Source organism: Oncorhynchus nerka, linkage group LG22, assembly GCF_034236695.1.
Source record: "Oncorhynchus nerka isolate Pitt River linkage group LG22, Oner_Uvic_2.0, whole genome shotgun sequence".
NCBI classification, from domain to species: domain Eukaryota; kingdom Metazoa; phylum Chordata; class Actinopteri; order Salmoniformes; family Salmonidae; genus Oncorhynchus; species Oncorhynchus nerka.
This window is the reverse complement of record NC_088417.1, coordinates 44,995,140-45,013,541: the sequence shown is the minus strand read 5'-3', so window position 1 is coordinate 45,013,541 and position 18,402 is coordinate 44,995,140. Positions and strand designations below refer to the sequence as shown.

Sequence of the window (18,402 nt, the reverse complement as noted above, 5' to 3'; positions counted from 1 at the left end):
CTATAACTTTGTTGAGCGTCAGAATACATTTTAGATACACTACATGGCCAAATGAATGGATTTGGCCATTTCACCCACATCTGTTGCTGACAGGTGAATAGAATTGTGTACACAGCCATGCAATCTCCATAGACAAACATTGTCAGTAACATGGCCTTACTGAAGATCTGACTTTCCAAGAGGCACCGTCATAGGATGCCAACTTTCCAAAAAGTCAGTTCGTCAAATTTCTGCACTGCTAGAGCTTCCCTGGTCAACTCTAAGTGCTGTTATTATGAAATGGAAACAACAGCTCAGCCGCAAAGTGGTAGGCCACACAAGCTCACAGAACAGGACTGCCAAATGCTGAAGCATGTAGTGTAAAAATTGTCTGTCCTCGGTTGCAACACTCACTACCGAGTTCCAAACTGCCTTGGGAAGAAAAGTCAGCACAAGAACTGTTCGTCAGAAACTTCATGAAATGGGTTTCCATGGCCGAGCAGCTGCAAACAAGCATGCAGATCACCATGCACAATGCTAAGTGTTGGCTGGAGTGGTGTAAAGCTCGCCACCATTGGACTCTGGAGAAGTGGAAACACGCTCTCTGGAGTGATGAACAATTCACCATCTGGCAGTCCGACGGACAAATCTTGATTTGGCGGAAGCCAGGAGAACACTACTTGCCCGAATGCATAGTGCCAACTGTAAAGTTTGGTGGAGAGGGAATAATGGTCTGGGGCTGTTTTTCACGGTTCGAGCTAGGCCCCTTAGTTCCAGTGAACGGAAATCTTAACACTACAGCATACAACGACATTCTAGAGGACTCTGTGCTTCCTACTCTGTGGCAACAGTTTGGGAAAGGCCCTTTCCTGTTTCAGCACATGAGGTTCATACAGAAATGGTTTTCGAGATCGGTGTGGAAGAACTTGACTGGACAGAGTCCTGACATCAACATGTAGGGCTGCATGATATGAGCAACAAAAACCTAAATATTGTGATTTGACTTGCGAAATTGATCAAAACACTTGGGGGAAATTGTTGGAATCATGGAAATAATTATTGGGCACTAAAAAAAAAAAAAAAAACTTCAATTTTACCCCCTTTTCGTGGTATCCAATTGTTAGTAGTTACTATCTCGTCTCATTGCTACAACTCCCGTATGGGCTCGGGAGAGACGAAGGTCGAAGGCCATGTATCTAAACTTCCGACATCAACTGTATATTGGTTGTCACGCTCAACGAATAAAGCCTAACTTTGCGTAAGCCATTTTATAAACATTTGAATGCCGAAGGTGACGCTCTCGATGGTCACCAATCGAAGCGAGCTGTTCGCAGCTGTTTGACTAGGCTACTAATATTGCCTGGGATTTTTTAGCATGAAAAATGACTTGTAGATCAATGACTGTCAACATAATTATGTGATAAGTTCAACACTGATGGAGAGGACAGCTGTATTTTCGGAAGGAATAAATAAATAAATTTGAGCACCGCTAAAAATTGGTGAATGGGCAATTCATAACATTTGAATAGATTTTCTGACCAATGCATGTTGCATTTGGATTGGTTTGTGGGTCCCGCGGACCAATGCACTCCTATCTTACACATCTGATCCGGGACTGTTGCGTAGCGGTGAATCGTTACATCCCTAATATGCGTGATGTAAAGAAAATACAAAAATAAATGTCCGTCTCATAACATTGTCATAAATACGGTCTCCAGTCTATAGGCTACAGAAAAACCACATAATAAAGAGTAGCCTGTAGGCTACATGACTTTAGATATAGAGTCCCGTGTGGCTCAGTTGGTAAAGCATGGCTCTTGCAATGTCAGGGTTGTGGGCTCGATTCCTATGGGCGACCAGTACGAAAAAAGTAAGAAAATGTATGAACTCACTAGTGTAAGTCGCTTTGGATAAGAGCGTCTGCTAAATGACAAAAATGTAAATGTAAAAATAGAGAACAAGCATAGTTTAGTGGTGGCAGGTACCCTAGCGGTTAAGAGTGTTGGGCCAATAATCTAAGGGTTGCCGATTCGAATACCTAAGCCGACTAGGTGAAATATATGTTGATGTGCCCTTGAGAAAGGCACTTAACCCTAATTTCTCCTCTAAGTCGCTCTGGATAAGAGCATCTACTAAATGCCTAAAAGTTTTTGTAAATGTAAATTTGACCGGTCATGCTTATCGGGCTATAGATTAATTGGCATAATTGTGTGGCATTTATTTGAGGCATGTGTATTTGTTGTCATGCATCTTATTTATCACACAGCATACAGAGCCTAGTTTGAGGAGCGGAATATCCTATCACCTGTCAGACAGTGTGAAAGTAGCTCCTCAAAAAGCGTGTACTGGAATGAAACCTGATTTTGTAAGCTCAGTTATTGCGCAACAAATAATTCTAAATGCAGTCACGTGTTAAAAACTTTGCTGGCCACGATTATAAAGGAGCTATTTCTATACCTCAACTCGTAATTAAAGTGTGCCACCCAATCGGGTGCATAGGCAATAGCCTGTCTACCGCTGACAATCAGCACGTCCCCCACCACTTTGCAATGGGAGCTTGAGGCAGTAAAATTGTTTGAAACCTGAACGTTTTACTTCAAATAATGAGGAGCATCTTACATTGTCAAATCCATCCATAGAAACGAGGAAATTATGTTATAGACTTCCTCATGCCATTAACCAGCAATTCTCTCCTGTTCTATTGGTTTTCAAATCAACTTTATTCCGTTGTCCAGAAGCCAAAAGCACAATCCTAGTCATATTAGAAATCTAGCATTGTTGATGCTATTGGATTACCCCACTAAGTTTCTAACAGATGTTCATCTCTGTCACATATGGAACTGCTTATATTAGGTACGCTGTTTAGAACTGTGTTTTCCACTAATTGCATTTGATTAGTTGCTTCATTACAGTAGTTGCATGTTCAATAATAGGCTATATCCTTTTGACTAAGACGATAGGCTTGCTATTGTTTCCATTAAGCTCTTAACAAAAAATGTCCGGTCCTTGCATAGTATCAGAGGCGGCAGGGAAGCAAGAGTCCGAAATAAGCCCAATGCGTTTCTACGGGCTTATTTTGGGCCTAAGCTTGTCGCCTGCCTTCCCGCCTTGGGACGACTTACATTACTAGGGCGGAAATATAAGCATCTCGTCATTATATACAGATCTCTGATAGTATGTTCTGTTGGTCACATCATTTTACTGTAAGGACGTATTTTTTTACCGTTTGATGACGGGTTAATGAGGCTCAATTAGTCGGCGGCAAAATTGACCAAAATGTATGTCCCTCGTCCGTATAATGTGTATATGTTTTCGGAGAGAATTATGTGAGGCGTTGTGTTGTCGGTGTGTCGATCAGCTTAGCTCGGAAAATGTCCCCCTCGTCAACATTCGACCCTAGGCACCTGCCAAATGGGTAGGCCGGTCCTGTGTACAATATAGTGCCTACCACTTCTCTTGAACATATTCTGTGGTTAAGGTAGAGTAACACTTAAACTCACTTGATCCTGGTGATGACCCCCTCCAGACTTCTGAACTCAGTCTTCTTGCCCTTCTGTGTTGCCTGCATGGACCTTTGAACTGCCACCTTCTCTCCATTTAGATCGGTGAACTGCAGTCGGATCTGAGCTCGCACGTCAGTCTCATGAGCATCCTAACACACCAAAGGCAATATTAAGGTACCTCTTATGCATGACAACCAGGGCCTAGGAACTGTGTATGCCACGGAGGATGCTATAAATACGAGTCCCGGGTTTTCGCTGAGGAGAAAAAACCTCCAGGCCGTTGTTATGAATAATGTTGACAAACATTCATATTTCTCTGCTTTGCATTGATGTATAAACAAACTCACTTGCAAAGCCAACCAATACAGACAAGAGGTCCTTACCTTTGGATCATGAACAAATGTATTCCCTTTGCTTCCTGGGGGAAATTCACCAGCTGTTACATACTTCAGACACTCAATGATAGTCTGTGGCCAGAGGAGGAAAAAAAGAGGATTAAAAAAGTCCTTGAATCTACCAGCATAGCTAACTGTCTGCAATGCACACCAACCAATGGAAGCAGGCTAGGTCAAAATCATGCAATACTGTGCATCTCGCACCTACTATCCCATCAAGAAGTGTGATAAGGTTTTGCATTTATCGGCTAATGATCCCTTTCTATGGTAATGTCAATGAATGTAATGTTATGTGATACTAACTTTTTTTTTTGCAGGGCAGCATACAAGTTGTATAAATCTCATGCAACCTACCGTTTTACCAGCACCATTGGGTCCCACTAACACAGTCAAGGGATTCAAGAATGATATGATTTGTTTGTCCTTGTCTTCCACTCCAAAGCTCCTCACACCGAGGATGCTCATCTTCTCAATTCTGGACATCTTTGCACCTTTATTGGGTTCAGCTGGGGAACAAGAGCTTAAATGAGCATTCTCAGCAGATGCCAACTTCTAATAGCAAAAGTAATTTAATTACCGAATGGGCAAACATGCATGTAATTGGCTCGTGAAAACACCCCGTAGTCTCGTGTGACCCCACTGACAGTTTGGGTCAAATCTTTGTTGAACGTTCGCTATCTAACCTATCCTGCGGTGTATTGTGCTTAGCTCCACCCAGTGTACAAAACATTAAGAACACCTGCCCTTTCCATGACAGACTGACCAAGAGAAAGCTATGACCCCCTTATTGATGTCCACTTCAATCAGTGTAGATGGAGAGGAGACAGGTGAAAGCTGCACTATGCAGAACTTGCTCCGCCATTTCCTAAAATTCTAGTGTCTAATTTCAATGTTACAAAACAAGCATGTACAGTGCCTTCAGAAAGTATTCAGACCCCTTGCCCTTTTCCAAGTTGTTTTGTTACAGCCTTCCTCTAAAATGGATGAAAGAATAACGTATAAAAATAAATACATTTAAATGTAAAAAAAAAGAAGCTCAGGAATCTACACACAATACCCCATAATGACAAAGTAAAAACAGGTTCAAACATTGTCGAAAATGTTTTTTTTTTTTTTTTTAAACAACAGAAATACCTTATTTACACAAGTATTCAGACCCTTTGCTATGAGACAAAATTGAGCTCAGGTGCATGTTGTTTCCATTGATCATCCTTGAAAATGTTTGTACCCTTTCATTGGGGTCCAATTATGGTAAAGCCAAAAGATTGGACATGATTTGGAAAGGCACACACGTCTATATAAGGTCCCACAGTTTACAGTGCATGTCAGAGCAAAAACCAAGCCATGAGGTTGAAGTACTTGTCCGTAGTGCTTGAGACAGGATTGTGTTGAGGCACAGATCTGGGGAAGGGTACCAAAAAAATGTCTGCAGCATTGAAGGTCCCCAAGAACACAGTGGCCTCCATTCTTAAATGGAAGAAGTTTGGAACCCCCAAGACACTTCCTAGAGCTGGCCGCCCAGCCAAACTGAGCAATCGGGGGAGAAGGGCCTTGGTCAGAGAGGTGACCAAGAACCCAATGGTCACTCTGACAGAGCTCCAGACTTCCTCTGTGGAGATGAGAACCTTCCAGAAGGACAACCATCTCTACAGCGCTCTACCAATCAAGCCTTTATAGTAGAGTGGCCCAAAGGAAGACACTCCTCAGTAAAAGGGACATGACAGCCCACTTGGAGTTTGCCAAAAGGCACCTAAAGACACTCAGACCATGAGAAACGTGATCATCTTTGGCCTGAATGCCAACCGTCATGTATGGAGGAAACCAAGCACCATCCCTATGGTGACACATGGTGGTGGCAGCATCATGCTGTGGGGATGTTTTTCACGGCAGTGACTGGAAGACTAGTCAGTATCGAGGCAAAGATGAACAGAGCAAATTACAGAGAGATCCTTGATGAAAACCTGCTCAGGACCTCAGACTGGAGCGAAGGTTCACCTTCCAACAGGACAACGACACTAAGCACACAGCCAAGACACAACAGGAGTGGCTTCAGGACAAGCCTCTGAATGTCCTTGAGTGACCCAGCCAGAGCCCGGACTTGAACCTGATCGAGCATCTCTTTGGAGAGAACTGAAAATAGCTGTGCAGCCACGTTCCCCATCCAACCTGACAGAGGTTGAGATGATCTGCAGAGAAGAATGCAAGAAACTCCCCAAATACAAGTGTGTCAAGCTTGTAGTGTCCTACCCAAGAACACTAAAGGCTGTATTCACTGCCAAAGGTGCTTCAACAAATTACTGAGTAAAGGAACTGAATAATTTAAATACATTTGTAAAAAACTGTTTTTGCTTTGTCATTACAGGGTATTTGTGTGTATATTGTTTTTTTCATCCATTTTAAAATAAGGCTGTAACCTAACAATGTGGAAAAAGTCAAGGGGTCTGAATACTTTCCAAAGGCACTATTTTTCACTTTAGAAAAATAAGTGTTAACTGCATTGTTGGTTAATGTGTTGTAAGTAAGCATTTCACTGTAAGGTTGTATTCAGCGCATGTGACAAATACAATTTGTTTTGCATAGTGTAGATTATCATTGTACAATCCAAACAGCTGTGAAATATATTTTCCATAACCTAAAATATTGTATTTTCTGCTGTTTAAGGTTGGTGTAAAAAAAAAAAAAAGAGAAAAAAGAACGCAAATAGCGAACAGAACACACCTACCCTTTCGTAGACTTACCTTCAATTAAAAAAAAACATCTAGAACTCACCTTCCTATGTGAATTTGGTCGGGTTGGCCAAAAAGTTAAAACTTCATGTGTGTGTTTCATTCAGACGTTGAACGGGCAAGACAACATATCTTACTTAGTACCTTAGAATGGATTATGGTAGTAGCTGCCATGCACTCCGGCTTGTGTCAAGAAATGTAACGCTGCTGGGTTTCTCACGCTCAACAGTTTTCAGTGTGTATTAAGAATGGTCTACCACCCATAGGACATCCAGACATCTTGACACAACCGTGGCAAGCATTGGAGTCAACCTGGGCCAGCATCCCTGTGGAACGCTTTCGACATCTTGTAGAGTCCACGCCCCAACAAACTGAGGCTTTTCTGTGAGGGCAAACTCAATACTAGTTCTTAAATGTTTTGTACACTGTATATTGTAACCTAGAAGCTAGCTATTCATTTGGAAACATTGCAAAAGCACAGTATCGATTTGGACAACACGGGCATGTGTGACTATCAACAGCAATGACCAGATAATGTCTAAACAAGCTAACGTTACTGGTAGCTAGCTAGCAAGCAAACTTCGAAAGCTAACGTTAGCTTAGAGACCAACAGCGAATTACTTTTCACTATTTCAAATTTGTGAACAGAAAGACCAACAATTGAATGAGAAGAATGTACGGAGGCATCTTGAGACAATAAAGCATGTCGAAAAAAATTACCTTATTTTTTTAGCAGCGAAAGTTCTTACTAGACTTGCCGCGCTGACCAAAACCGTGACGTCGCAGCATCCGCTCATCAAACGCAACTACCGGTGTTATTACTTTTTATGTCCGGTAGAGGGCAGGCAAAAACTGTGGGTCAGATGTGTTGTGGCCTGGGAAGAAAAAAATACTTGATATCTTCGTCTTTGAGATTTGATTGGCGGATCGCATCCAACTTTTAGGTGCGTACTGTACTGGTGTGTGAGGCCATTCAGAGCCTACCTACATTATATTCTTTGATACAATAATAACTAATAATTCAAATGAAAATTGCCCTCTCTCTAAAAAACACACCACCCATTCCAATATTTAACTATGACTAGTCCTACTCCAGACCAACGGTGTGAGAGGGCATATCACTACCATCCCTTACAACTGTTCTGCAGTAAATCCTTCCAATCCCAAGTAATTCCTGTTTGTCCTATATTTTATTTATTTTAAATCCCAGCCCCCATCCCCGCAGGAGGCCTTTTGCCTTTTGGTAGCCCATCATTGTAAAAAATAATTTGTTCTAAACTGACTTGCCTCGTTAAATAAAGGTTTAATAAAAATAATTATCGGCCGCTGCCACCACAACCTCTATTTTCTGTGACTTTCGAGCCATCCATTTCTGCAGTACAATTCACAACCATGTCTATGAATGTTAAAAAGCCCACTTTACTGAAGCACATAATGTATACTTCCCATCAGTCTCTCTTCATCTCTGCCTACTCACAGGAATTCTGTACTACTCTAACACTGGCAACCTCAATCTGCCTCTCTCACCGGACACCTCCAATCTCCAGCCCCATGATCACCCCCAAAACGAACACACACAACTTTCTCCACCGATACCACACATTCCGTAGTCTCATGCCCTCCTGCACACTTCTAGGCATCTCCCTTCTACATACTGCTGCAATATTTTTCGGAACATAAGCTCTCAGGGTATAACTGACTACCTTGACCTTATCTGGTGACGACTCAGCATGACAGATAATGTCTTCTCCATTTCCCCACCGGATCGACGTCTCACCAAACAGCAGGTGTTACAAACACTGTGAATCTTCAATTTCAACTGCTCCTCCTCAACACTTAATGCCACCCCCGTTATCACCCTGCACCGGAGAGAATTCACATCACAATTCTTGTAGCTAATCTCACAATACGGAGCACCCGCTCCCTCTGGGAGGAAACACAATAAATCATCACAAGTCCACTCTGAGTTACTTCACCAACTCAACAGTCCCCAACCTCTCCTCCACCTAACCTTACACCACATATGGATCAATCAAAAGGCAAGGAATCATTCTCTCTACAAATCTCACTCCCACTGGGACAAAATCATCCTTATCATCCTTGGCCTTGCCGTAGGTACTTCATCCTCACTCTCAACAAGTTCCATCACTGAACTACTGGAGATCGTATCCCTGTTTTTGCACTTGACGCCCACCTTCCTCACTTCCCTCTACACTCAACTTCTTCTCAGCAGTCATCACTGCACCTGCCACCACATTTAATTCATCCTCACTCTCGTCATGTTCCATTTTCTCCTCAAACTTTTCCAAAAGTTCTGTGTGATCCTCCATTCCATATTCACTCAAACATATTCAATGTTTCTCCTTTTTTTCTTATCCATCATCTTTTCCTTCACCAGATCTTTCAGAAGGCCCCACTCCATGTTTATTCATGATATGCTGGTATCTTCAACCTAGGACGGCAGGTAGCCTAGTGGTTAGAGTGTTGGACTTATAACCAAAAGGTTGTGAGATGAAATCACTGAGCTGAACAAAGTGAAAATCTGTTGTTCTTCTCCTGAACAAGGCAGTTAACCCATTGTTTGTAGAATAAGAATTTGTTCTCAACTGACTTGCCTAGTAAAATAAATAAAAGGTCAGAGATCAACAAATAGATTCAGCTGCTGGCTGATTTTTGTTGTTGAGGGACCAGGGACCAGAACACAATTACAGTAAATAAAAGGTCAGGGATCATCAAATAGATTCAGCCGCCGGCTGATTTTTTTGTTGAGGTACCAGAACACAATTACAAATCATTTGTAGACTGTAAATTCACCACAAGAAGCCCAAACAGATACAATATTTGACTAAAACATCATCATTTAAAATCTTGCTTACATTTGTATACGATCATGTGTATCTCTCTATTATGTGTGGGAATACTTGGGAACAGATTTCTTAAATAAAAATAACTTGGAGCTGATTTCCTCGTGTTTTTATAGTCTTATGTCCGACAATTATACTTTTTTTTGCTCAGAAAACTTAGTGGGACAAATAAAACCACCCGCAGGCCGTAAATTGGGGAACCCTGACCTAGGTTGTGGCCACTAGCCAGAGGGGTATACTACAAAGTAGATTCAATGTGTTTTTGGTTGCTGAGTCAATTCGACCATGCCCATTTCAAGCTTATCTTCAAAAAATAATTTGCTAGATAACCACCGACTGTAGCCGTTTACCACACACGTTACCTTCCTTACATGTAAAAAGAACGCCAGCATAGACTAGCATAATGACTGTTGTGAACTTTTTTTTATTGACGTCTTTAAGCTAGCCAGCTAGTTAACGTTAGCTCATGGTTTGTGTAGTCATACTTTTTCATGTGATGACATGCTAGCTAGCATTAGCCCATCAGGGAAGGGATATTTAGCTAACGTTAGCTAGTTAACATTAACTCACCGTTTGTGCAGTCAGACTTGCTAGCTAACATTAGGCCGGCACCATGGCAAGGATTGTTGGTTAAGTAACATGTCACCACTTAGAAAAGTCTGACTACACGAACGGTGAGCTACTGTTAAACTAGCTAGCTATCTAAATATTGCCTGGTGGGCTAGCTAGTTAGCCACCTTGGTTGGCTAGTTAACTACATTAGCTAAAGTTGACTAGCTAGCCCACAAAGGACTTATGGGCTCAATGTTATCCCCATACAAAACACAGAAATGGTTTTGTTCCATGAGTGCATCTGTTGTACATGACTAATCAAATGACCTGTGAAGTCAGTTAGAAATGTCAGCTGGGATGGAAATTAAGCTAGCCTGAGGCAAGTACTTTTCAAAATGGGCTAGTAGACAAGGTGCCAAACTAGCCTCACACAGCACACCATCTACTGCATCTTGCCTATGCCGTTTGGCCATCGCTCATCCATATATTTATATGTACATATTCTTATTCATTCCTTTACACTTGTGTGTAAAAGGTAGTTGTTGTGAAATTGTTAGATTACTTGTTAGATATTACTGCATGGTCGGAACTAGAAGCACAAACATTTTGCTACACTAACATCTGCTAACCATGTGTATGTGATCAATAAAGTTAGATTTTTGATTTGATTTGAAATGACTAGTAGAAAATATGCCCAACTAGCCTGACACAGCAGTGACATGGCTAGTAGAAAATATGCCAAACTAGCCTGACAGCAGTGAAATTTAGCATTTGCAAACATCGCATGCCACAGATTTAGGACCTGAATGTTACCTGGGCTGGTAGAATTTGTGGTCTGCTGGCTAGTGCCCAAAATCGTTATGTTCCATCCCTACATGTCACTCATTTTCTTTGACCTCACACCTGAGGGTTTTAACTTTCCTCTTGAGAATTAGAATGACAAGTACAGCCTTATAGCTCATCACAATACTTCACCTCTTCGGGAAAATAGTACCCTAGACTGTCCTGATCATCTAGTTGAGCCTTCCAGATAATTCCTCCATTCCAGCAGAAATGTCCCATCCACATAGTAGGATTTTAGAAGTGCAGATAGACCAAAGCACAGTCTATTTTATCATTACTATAGTCAAGTCTGTGGGTTATGGTATTTAAATATCAATGTTAACATTTTAGTAATCAACCTAGCTAGCTAGTAAAAGTAACTTTTTTTTGTCTTTCAGCCGGCCATACCGGAAACCCAGTGACAAAACAAGGGCCTTCAGCTGCCAAATTCCGTTAGAAAAAAGGTAGCTCATCCACCATGTCAGAACAGGAAGATCCAAACACATCCACTATGGCAGAAGAGAAAGATCCAGACTCATCTACCATGGCAGACAGTGAAGTTCCAGGCCCCCCGGCCACTAAAGAACGTAAGAAACTGCTTGTCTGCACATTTGGGAAAGAGAGATGGCCCTGTATTTACCAGAAAAGGAAGCTCATCCACCATGGCAGAAGAGGAAGATCTAGACTCATCCACCATGGTAGAAGAGGAAGATCCAGACATTGTTCTCATGATGTTGCTTGCAAGCAAGATGAAACATCACAGAGGACCACTGTATGAGTCATAAACTCAGCAAAAAAAGGAAAGTCCTCTCACTGTCAACTGCGTTTATTTTCAGCAAACTTAACATGTGTAAATATCTGTATGAGCATAACAACATTCAACAACTGAAACATAAACTGAACAAGTTCCACAGATGTGACTAACAGAAATGGAATAATGTGTCCCTGAACAAAGGGAGGGTCAAAATCCAAAGTAACAGTCAGTATCTGGTGTGGCCATCAGCTGCATTAAGTACTGTAGTGCATCTCCTCCTCATGGACTGCACCAGATTTGCCAGTTCTTGCCATGAGGTGTTACCACACTCTTCCACCAAGGCACCTGCAAGTTCCCGGACATTTCTGGGGGAAATGGCCCTAGCCCTCACCCTCCGATCCAACAGGTCCCAGACATGCTCAATGGGATTGAGATCCAGGCTCTTTGTTGGCCATGGCAAAACACTGACATTCCTGTCTTGCAGGAAATCACACACAGATCGAGCAGTATGGCAGGTGGCATTGTCATGCTGGAGGGTCATGTCAGGATGAGCCTGCAGGAAGGGTACCACATGAGGGAGAAGGATGTCTTCCCTGTAACGCACAGCGTTGGGATTGCCTGCAATGGCAACAAGCTCAGCCCGATGATGCTGTAGCACACCTCCCCAGACCATGATGGACCCTCCACCTCCAAATCAATCCCGCTCCAGAGTACAGGCCTCGGTGTAACTGTCATTCCTTCGACAATAAACGCTCACACCCGGTGAGACAAAACCACGACTCGTCAGTGAAGAGCACTTTTTGCCAGTCCTGTCTGGTCCAGCAACGGTGGATTTGTGCCCATAGGTGACGTTGTTGCCGGTGATGTCTGGTGAGAACCTGCCTTACAACAGGCCTACAAGCCCTCAATCCAGCCTCTTTCAGCCTATTGCGGACAGTCTGAGTACTGATGGAGGGATTGTGCTTTGCTGGTTTAACTCGGGCAGTTGTTGTTGCCATCCTGTACTTGTCCCGCAGGTGTGATGTTCAGATGTACCGATCCTGTGCAGGTGTTGTTACACGTGGTCTACCACTGCAAGGACGATCAGCTGTCCATCCTGTCTCCCTGTAGCACTATCTTAGGCGTCTCACAGTACGGACATTGCAATTTATTGCCATGGCCACATCTGCAGTCCTCATGCCTCCTTGCGGCATGCCTACGGCACGTTCACGCAGATGAGCAGGGACCCTGGGCATCTATCTTTCTTTTGGTGTTTTTCAGAGTCAGTAGAAAGGCCTCATTAGTGTCCTTAGTTTTCGTAACTGTGCCTAACGTCTGTAAGCTGTTAGTGTCTTAACGACCGTTCCACAGGTGCATGTTCGTTAATTGTTTATGATTCATTGAACAAGCATGGAAAACAGTGTTTAAACCCTTTATAATGAAGATCTGTAAAGTTATTTGGATTTTTACGAAAAAAGGGACGTTTATTTTTTTGCTGAGTTTAGTACCCAATAATCTAGTGGTCAAGCAGGGAAATGGTTCCAATCATTTTTCCACCATTCATTTATCCCAGGGGGGATTTTAGAAACACTTAAAAGAAGGGCTGTGTTTTGAGTACGCTTACACTGGCATGATGTTTTGATAACCGTGTAAAACTCTATAGGACAAGGGAACTTTTATCAATATATTCACCTGTATTTACCCCCCAAAAAGAAATGCTAATTAGCTGCTAAAATGTTCAAAAGGAGGCCTTCACAGGGTTCCTACTACTGTATCTCTGTCTAGATGGGAGGGCGAAGTATGAGAGAGTGGAAGTGTGTACGTGTTTGTATTTATCTTTTGATATACTGGTCAGTATCATAATCCATATTTCATCAATTTACAGTTATGATATTGTCATCATCATTCTTAATCTTAACTAGTTGTGTGAATGAGAGCATGTGATGTCATTTTGTTGTATTATCATTTTGTTCTCTTTATGTTCCCTCTATCTCTGATCACAGATTTGCACCTGTGACAGAGGGGAAGTGTATTTATTTGGGCGCTATGGGGTGGGGCTTCAAGTCTACTCAGTTCTGGGCCTGGGAGAGCCCTTCTGTATTGCCATCTGTACTATGATTTGTTTGTTATTTTCAGCCTGAGGGATGTAAGAATATACATTAAATCTCCCTTTACTTTTCGCATGATACAACATGATCCTGAGTTTCATTCAATACATTCCAGGCAACGGCCGGTCTGTGACAATGTAGCTATCATAAAGAACTACAAATGCCATGATGATCTGGACAAGACTGCCGAATAGAGGCAAAGTTAAGAATCCCTCTGGATTAACTATCTAATGTTAGCTAAATGTAGTAATGAATAAATTGGCAACATTTCTTTAAATAAACAATTCTGGGAACTGTCTTGTGCAAGTTTTAAATTGACACAATACCTGTTAGCAAATGTGTCAGCTAGAGATGATGTGCAGAAGAAGCCTGCAGGGATTTGTAGTCTCGCATGTTTAAAAAAAAAACTTTGATGCTAATTAACATTTTCGAATTTGAGAGTAAATAGAGGGAAATATATTTATAAAATCCACATTGTGTGAGAGAGATTTGCATGGTTATCAAAACGTCACACCTGGGTAAGCCTACAGTACATAAAACACCCTTATTTTAAGTGTTTCTAAAATCCCCTATGTGAAAAATATATGGTGGGGAAATGATTGGAATCATTTCCCTGCTTGACCTAGGTTTTGTGGGTATTATGACACCTCCAATGTGGGGCTCTTTTGCATGAGCAAACCGTGAGTAGAGACAGAAGTAATGTGGTCGAGCGAGCATTGGACGGGTCCTGTGAGCGCACAGGCCAGTCGAGAGTGAAAATTGAACTTGAGAGCTTGCAAGAATAATTTTGAGTGAGAAGAACATAATTGTCACAAAAAATTTTTTTTTTAAGTCTTAAACAGTACATATAGAACTGTAAGCAAAGAAACGTTGAATTTATTATGGATTTATTATGGATAAATGAATAAACAATATCCCCATTTTAAATAGAATTGTATCTAGGTAAACTTATTCTCTGTTGTATAAGTAATAGACAATATGAGTTCATAAGAAGAAATTGTGTGACAGGACAAGGAGTAATAAAATGTTAATGAACACCATTCCAACTAGGCAGGAACAAATGGGTTGTGGACTGTGTAAACACATAAGGTCGTTAGCCTATGGTTGACCCAACTGAAACTTAGCTCTGGGGTTTTTAGATAAGGCAGTGAGTGCATTCCTAGGGTTTCTGTTAATTAAAACTGTCAGTTCAGTGGTGATCGATAATGTTGAGGGGTCAAAAGTTATCTGGGAGTGTGTTAGTAAGTTAGAATGAACTTTTCACCTTACTTTGTCCCGGTCGAGAGGAGGGGGTTCGGTTAAGGCAGTGAAATGAAGTCATGATCTGTATATAAACTGATGCATGTGTTTGAGTGGTAGCGTGCCTATTATTACCTATTATTTAAAGACTGGTCTGCGTCTATTTTATGCAAACAAGAAATCTTACAAATTCTCATAAAATAGATTAAGAGCTTTCAATTGATGAAAGCACATTGTCATAATTAAATTATACTAACAAACGTGTAAAACATTTATTTGAACACATTCAATTGTCCACCAGCAAGTCACTTGTCAATGTCAAGTTTTCACTCTCAATTTCTCAGTTTGTTCTCTCTGAAGTCTTGGAACCTTGTGGTTAGGATTTCAGGTGGATGGGGGGCTTAAAGGCGGGTGCTTGTATAAAAACCTTAGATTGGTCACTTTCACTGGAGTGATGGACCAACTAAACAAATTCATGCCATTGCCCAGTCCAGTGTTGTGATTGGCTATTACGAGCCTTCTGTTTGTGATGCATTGCAGTTACTGTTTAGCAAGCTAGCCGGCTTGAGTAAGATAGCGCCAAACGACTTGGGAAACCCAGCAGCTTAATAACCAAATCATTTGGGAAATTTGAATAGGTATACTATACCTTGAGTTGAGTGGAATCTACTTGCTAAAGTTAGCTAGGTAATTAGTTGTTAGCCAGGAACGTTTCTCTGTAAAACGAAAAGCAGACAGTCAGCTTTAGCAAACACTAAAAAGAGTCCAATAACTGCAGGCAGGAACCAATATTTAGGGTATTAAGCCCAAGGACGGACAGACGCACGTACGCACGCACACACACAGGGAATTTTTATTATGTGACGACATGAAAGAAAGAACCTGCTATAGTTCATACAGTACATATCCAGTACAAAATAATATAATGTAAACTGACATGATAAACCAGCTAAACTCAGGTTAACATGTCAAAATCAGCTTTCTTCACCAAATACATTTGCATGTACAGGAATTTGACTCTGTAAAATGGTGCTGTCACAAACAGAATTTACAGACAATTAGCACAAACAAAAAACGTATGCAGAATTTCCAAAGATCCACATACACTGTACACTAAGCTACATTATAAATCACAAAGGAAGTCTCATCAGATCAGATATTATCAGCAAGCCAGAGCAAAGATAAATTGAATGATACATTTATCACTTAATTTAAGTTTTCACCGAAAAACAATGACATGAGCTCTGTCCCAATTAATCTCTGTTCAGCTCCTCGCTTCCGCTCTACTTGCATCCTTCTCAAAACCCATTGGACTAGGTCTGAGGCAAGGAACCTTGGGTTGTCTCATCCTATGGAGTTTTAGTAGGTGCTATGGTCAGTCCTGCATCCTTAGCTCTGTCTATGAATTTGAGTGGTTCAATTTCTCCAGCCCCATCCCTCAGGTTTTTACCGAAACAGGGGCGGGGAGTGTGCTTTGTTTTTTCAACTCCTGATTGCCACTTTAAGAAACACATAAATGAGCATACAAGTATGTTTAAGCATACATGACTTAAGAGTTCAGTGCCATACCTTAAGCTCCCAGGTGCGCCAGAGCTGACACACTAAAGATGAAGTTGCATCAGATGTCTTGACCACCCTCTGGCTGTTCTCCAGAGGTGTCTCAGGAACTGTTTGTGGCCACGTCACCTTCCTCAGAACCAGGGAAGACCTTCTTTAAAAAAAGAGTCAAAGTCCCAACTTAAAATTGTTGTACAATCCATATACATTGGTAAAAAGGTAAACAAAAGTAGGGCACTAGAGTTTGTGGAAGGTGGAGGAATACATAATGTATGTGCTAAGTTGTGTAAGTCATAAAATGAGTTGGTGACTCACTGGTCCAAATTTGGCTCCCTCTGTCTCATTGGTGTAGTGGTCCATGGCGTTGGAGTAGAAGCCTGACTCCACCTAGTCAAACATGTTCTCTCTACACACACTGACCAGTCTCCTGAGAACAACTGCAGTGCGAGAAATGTCAGAGTTCACTTGGAGTTTAAATGTTATAATATCTTAATGTTGCATTTAAAGTAACAGTCCATTTAAAGATTGCTGTGGTTGTATCAAAAGAGGTAACTAAGGACAATTTAGCCAAATGAGTGATAACACGAGTGTGGGACGGAGCCGAACTGTAGGGCAATTCCACATTAACAGAGTGATGCTGACAGATTTTTCACTTTAAAAAGTGTATGTCAAACACAAACCAATGATTTTACGGGATGCTGACATTCTAGGCAGAATTCCTCTGTCCAGTGTCTGTGTTCTTTTATTGGCCAGTCTGAGATTTGGCTTTTCTTTGCAACTCTGCCTAGAAGGCCAGCATACCGGAATCGCCTCTTCACTGTTGACGTTGAGACTGGTGTTTTGCGGGTACTATTTAATGAAGCTGCCAGTTGAGGACTTGTGAGGCATCTGTTTCTCAAACTAGACACTCTAATGCACTTGTCCTCTTGCTCAGTTGTGCACTGGGGCCTCCCACTCCTCTTTCTATTCTGGTTGGAGACAGTTTGCGCTGTTCTGTGAAGGGGTAGTACACAGCGTTGTATGAGATCTTCAGTTTCTTGGCAATTTATCACATGGAAGAGCCTTAACTTCACAGAACAAGAATAGACTGTCAAGTTTCAGAAGAAAGTTCTTTGTTTCTGGCCATTTTGAGCCTGAAATCAAACCAACAAATGCTGATGCTCCAGATACTCAACTAGTCTAAAGAAGGCCAGTTTTATTGCTTCTTTAATCAGAACATCAGATTTCAACTGTGCTAACATAATTGTAAAAGGGTTTTCTAATGATCAATTAGCATTTAAAATGATAAACTTGGATGAGCTAGCACAACGTGCCATTGGAACACAGGAGTGATGGTTGCTGGTAATGGGCCTCTGTAAGTCTATGTAATTATTATTATTATTTTTTTTAATCAGCTGTTTCCAGCTACAATAGTCATTTACAACATTAACAATGTCTACACTGTATTTCTGACCAATTTTATGTTATTTTAATGGACAACATTTTTTGCTTTTCTATCAAAAACAAGGACATTTCTAAGTGACCCCAAACTTTTGAATGGTAGTGTGTGTACATTATATACACTGCTCAAAAAAATAAAGGTAACACTAAAATAACACATCCTAGATCTGAATTAATGAAATATTCTTATTAAATACTTTTTTTCTTTACATAGTTGAATGTGCTGACAACAAAATCACACAAAAAATTATCAATGGAAATCAAATTTATCAACCCATGGAGGTCTGGATTTGGAGTCACACTCAAAATTAAAGTGGAAAGCCACGCTACATGCTTATCCAACTCTGATGTAATGTCCTTAAAACAAGTCAAAATGAGGCTCAGTAGTGTGTGTGGCCTCCACGTGCCTGTATGACCTCCCTACAACGCCTGGGCATGCTCCTGATGAGGTGGCGGATGGTCTCCTGAGGGATCTCCTCCCAGA

General features: G+C 41.4%; 1 protein-coding gene across 1 annotated transcript in view; it reads right to left on the bottom strand.

Annotated features, from left to right (window-relative positions):
* The window catches only part of rad50 (RAD50 homolog, double strand break repair protein), a 41,231-nt gene extending 33,804 nt beyond the window's left edge, over positions 1 to 7,427 (bottom strand). Inside the window, exons 1-4 of the mRNA XM_029627021.2 lie at positions 7,324 to 7,427; positions 4,232 to 4,383; positions 3,866 to 3,949; positions 3,480 to 3,631 (exon numbers count right to left, since the gene is read on the bottom strand). Of these exons, the coding sequence (XP_029482881.2) occupies positions 3,480 to 3,631; positions 3,866 to 3,949; positions 4,232 to 4,360 (365 nt within the window). The 5' untranslated portion in view covers positions 4,361 to 4,383; positions 7,324 to 7,427. The remainder of the gene's footprint in view (positions 1 to 3,479; positions 3,632 to 3,865; positions 3,950 to 4,231; positions 4,384 to 7,323) is intronic.
* Positions 7,428 to 18,402: the final 10,975 nt, after the last annotated feature.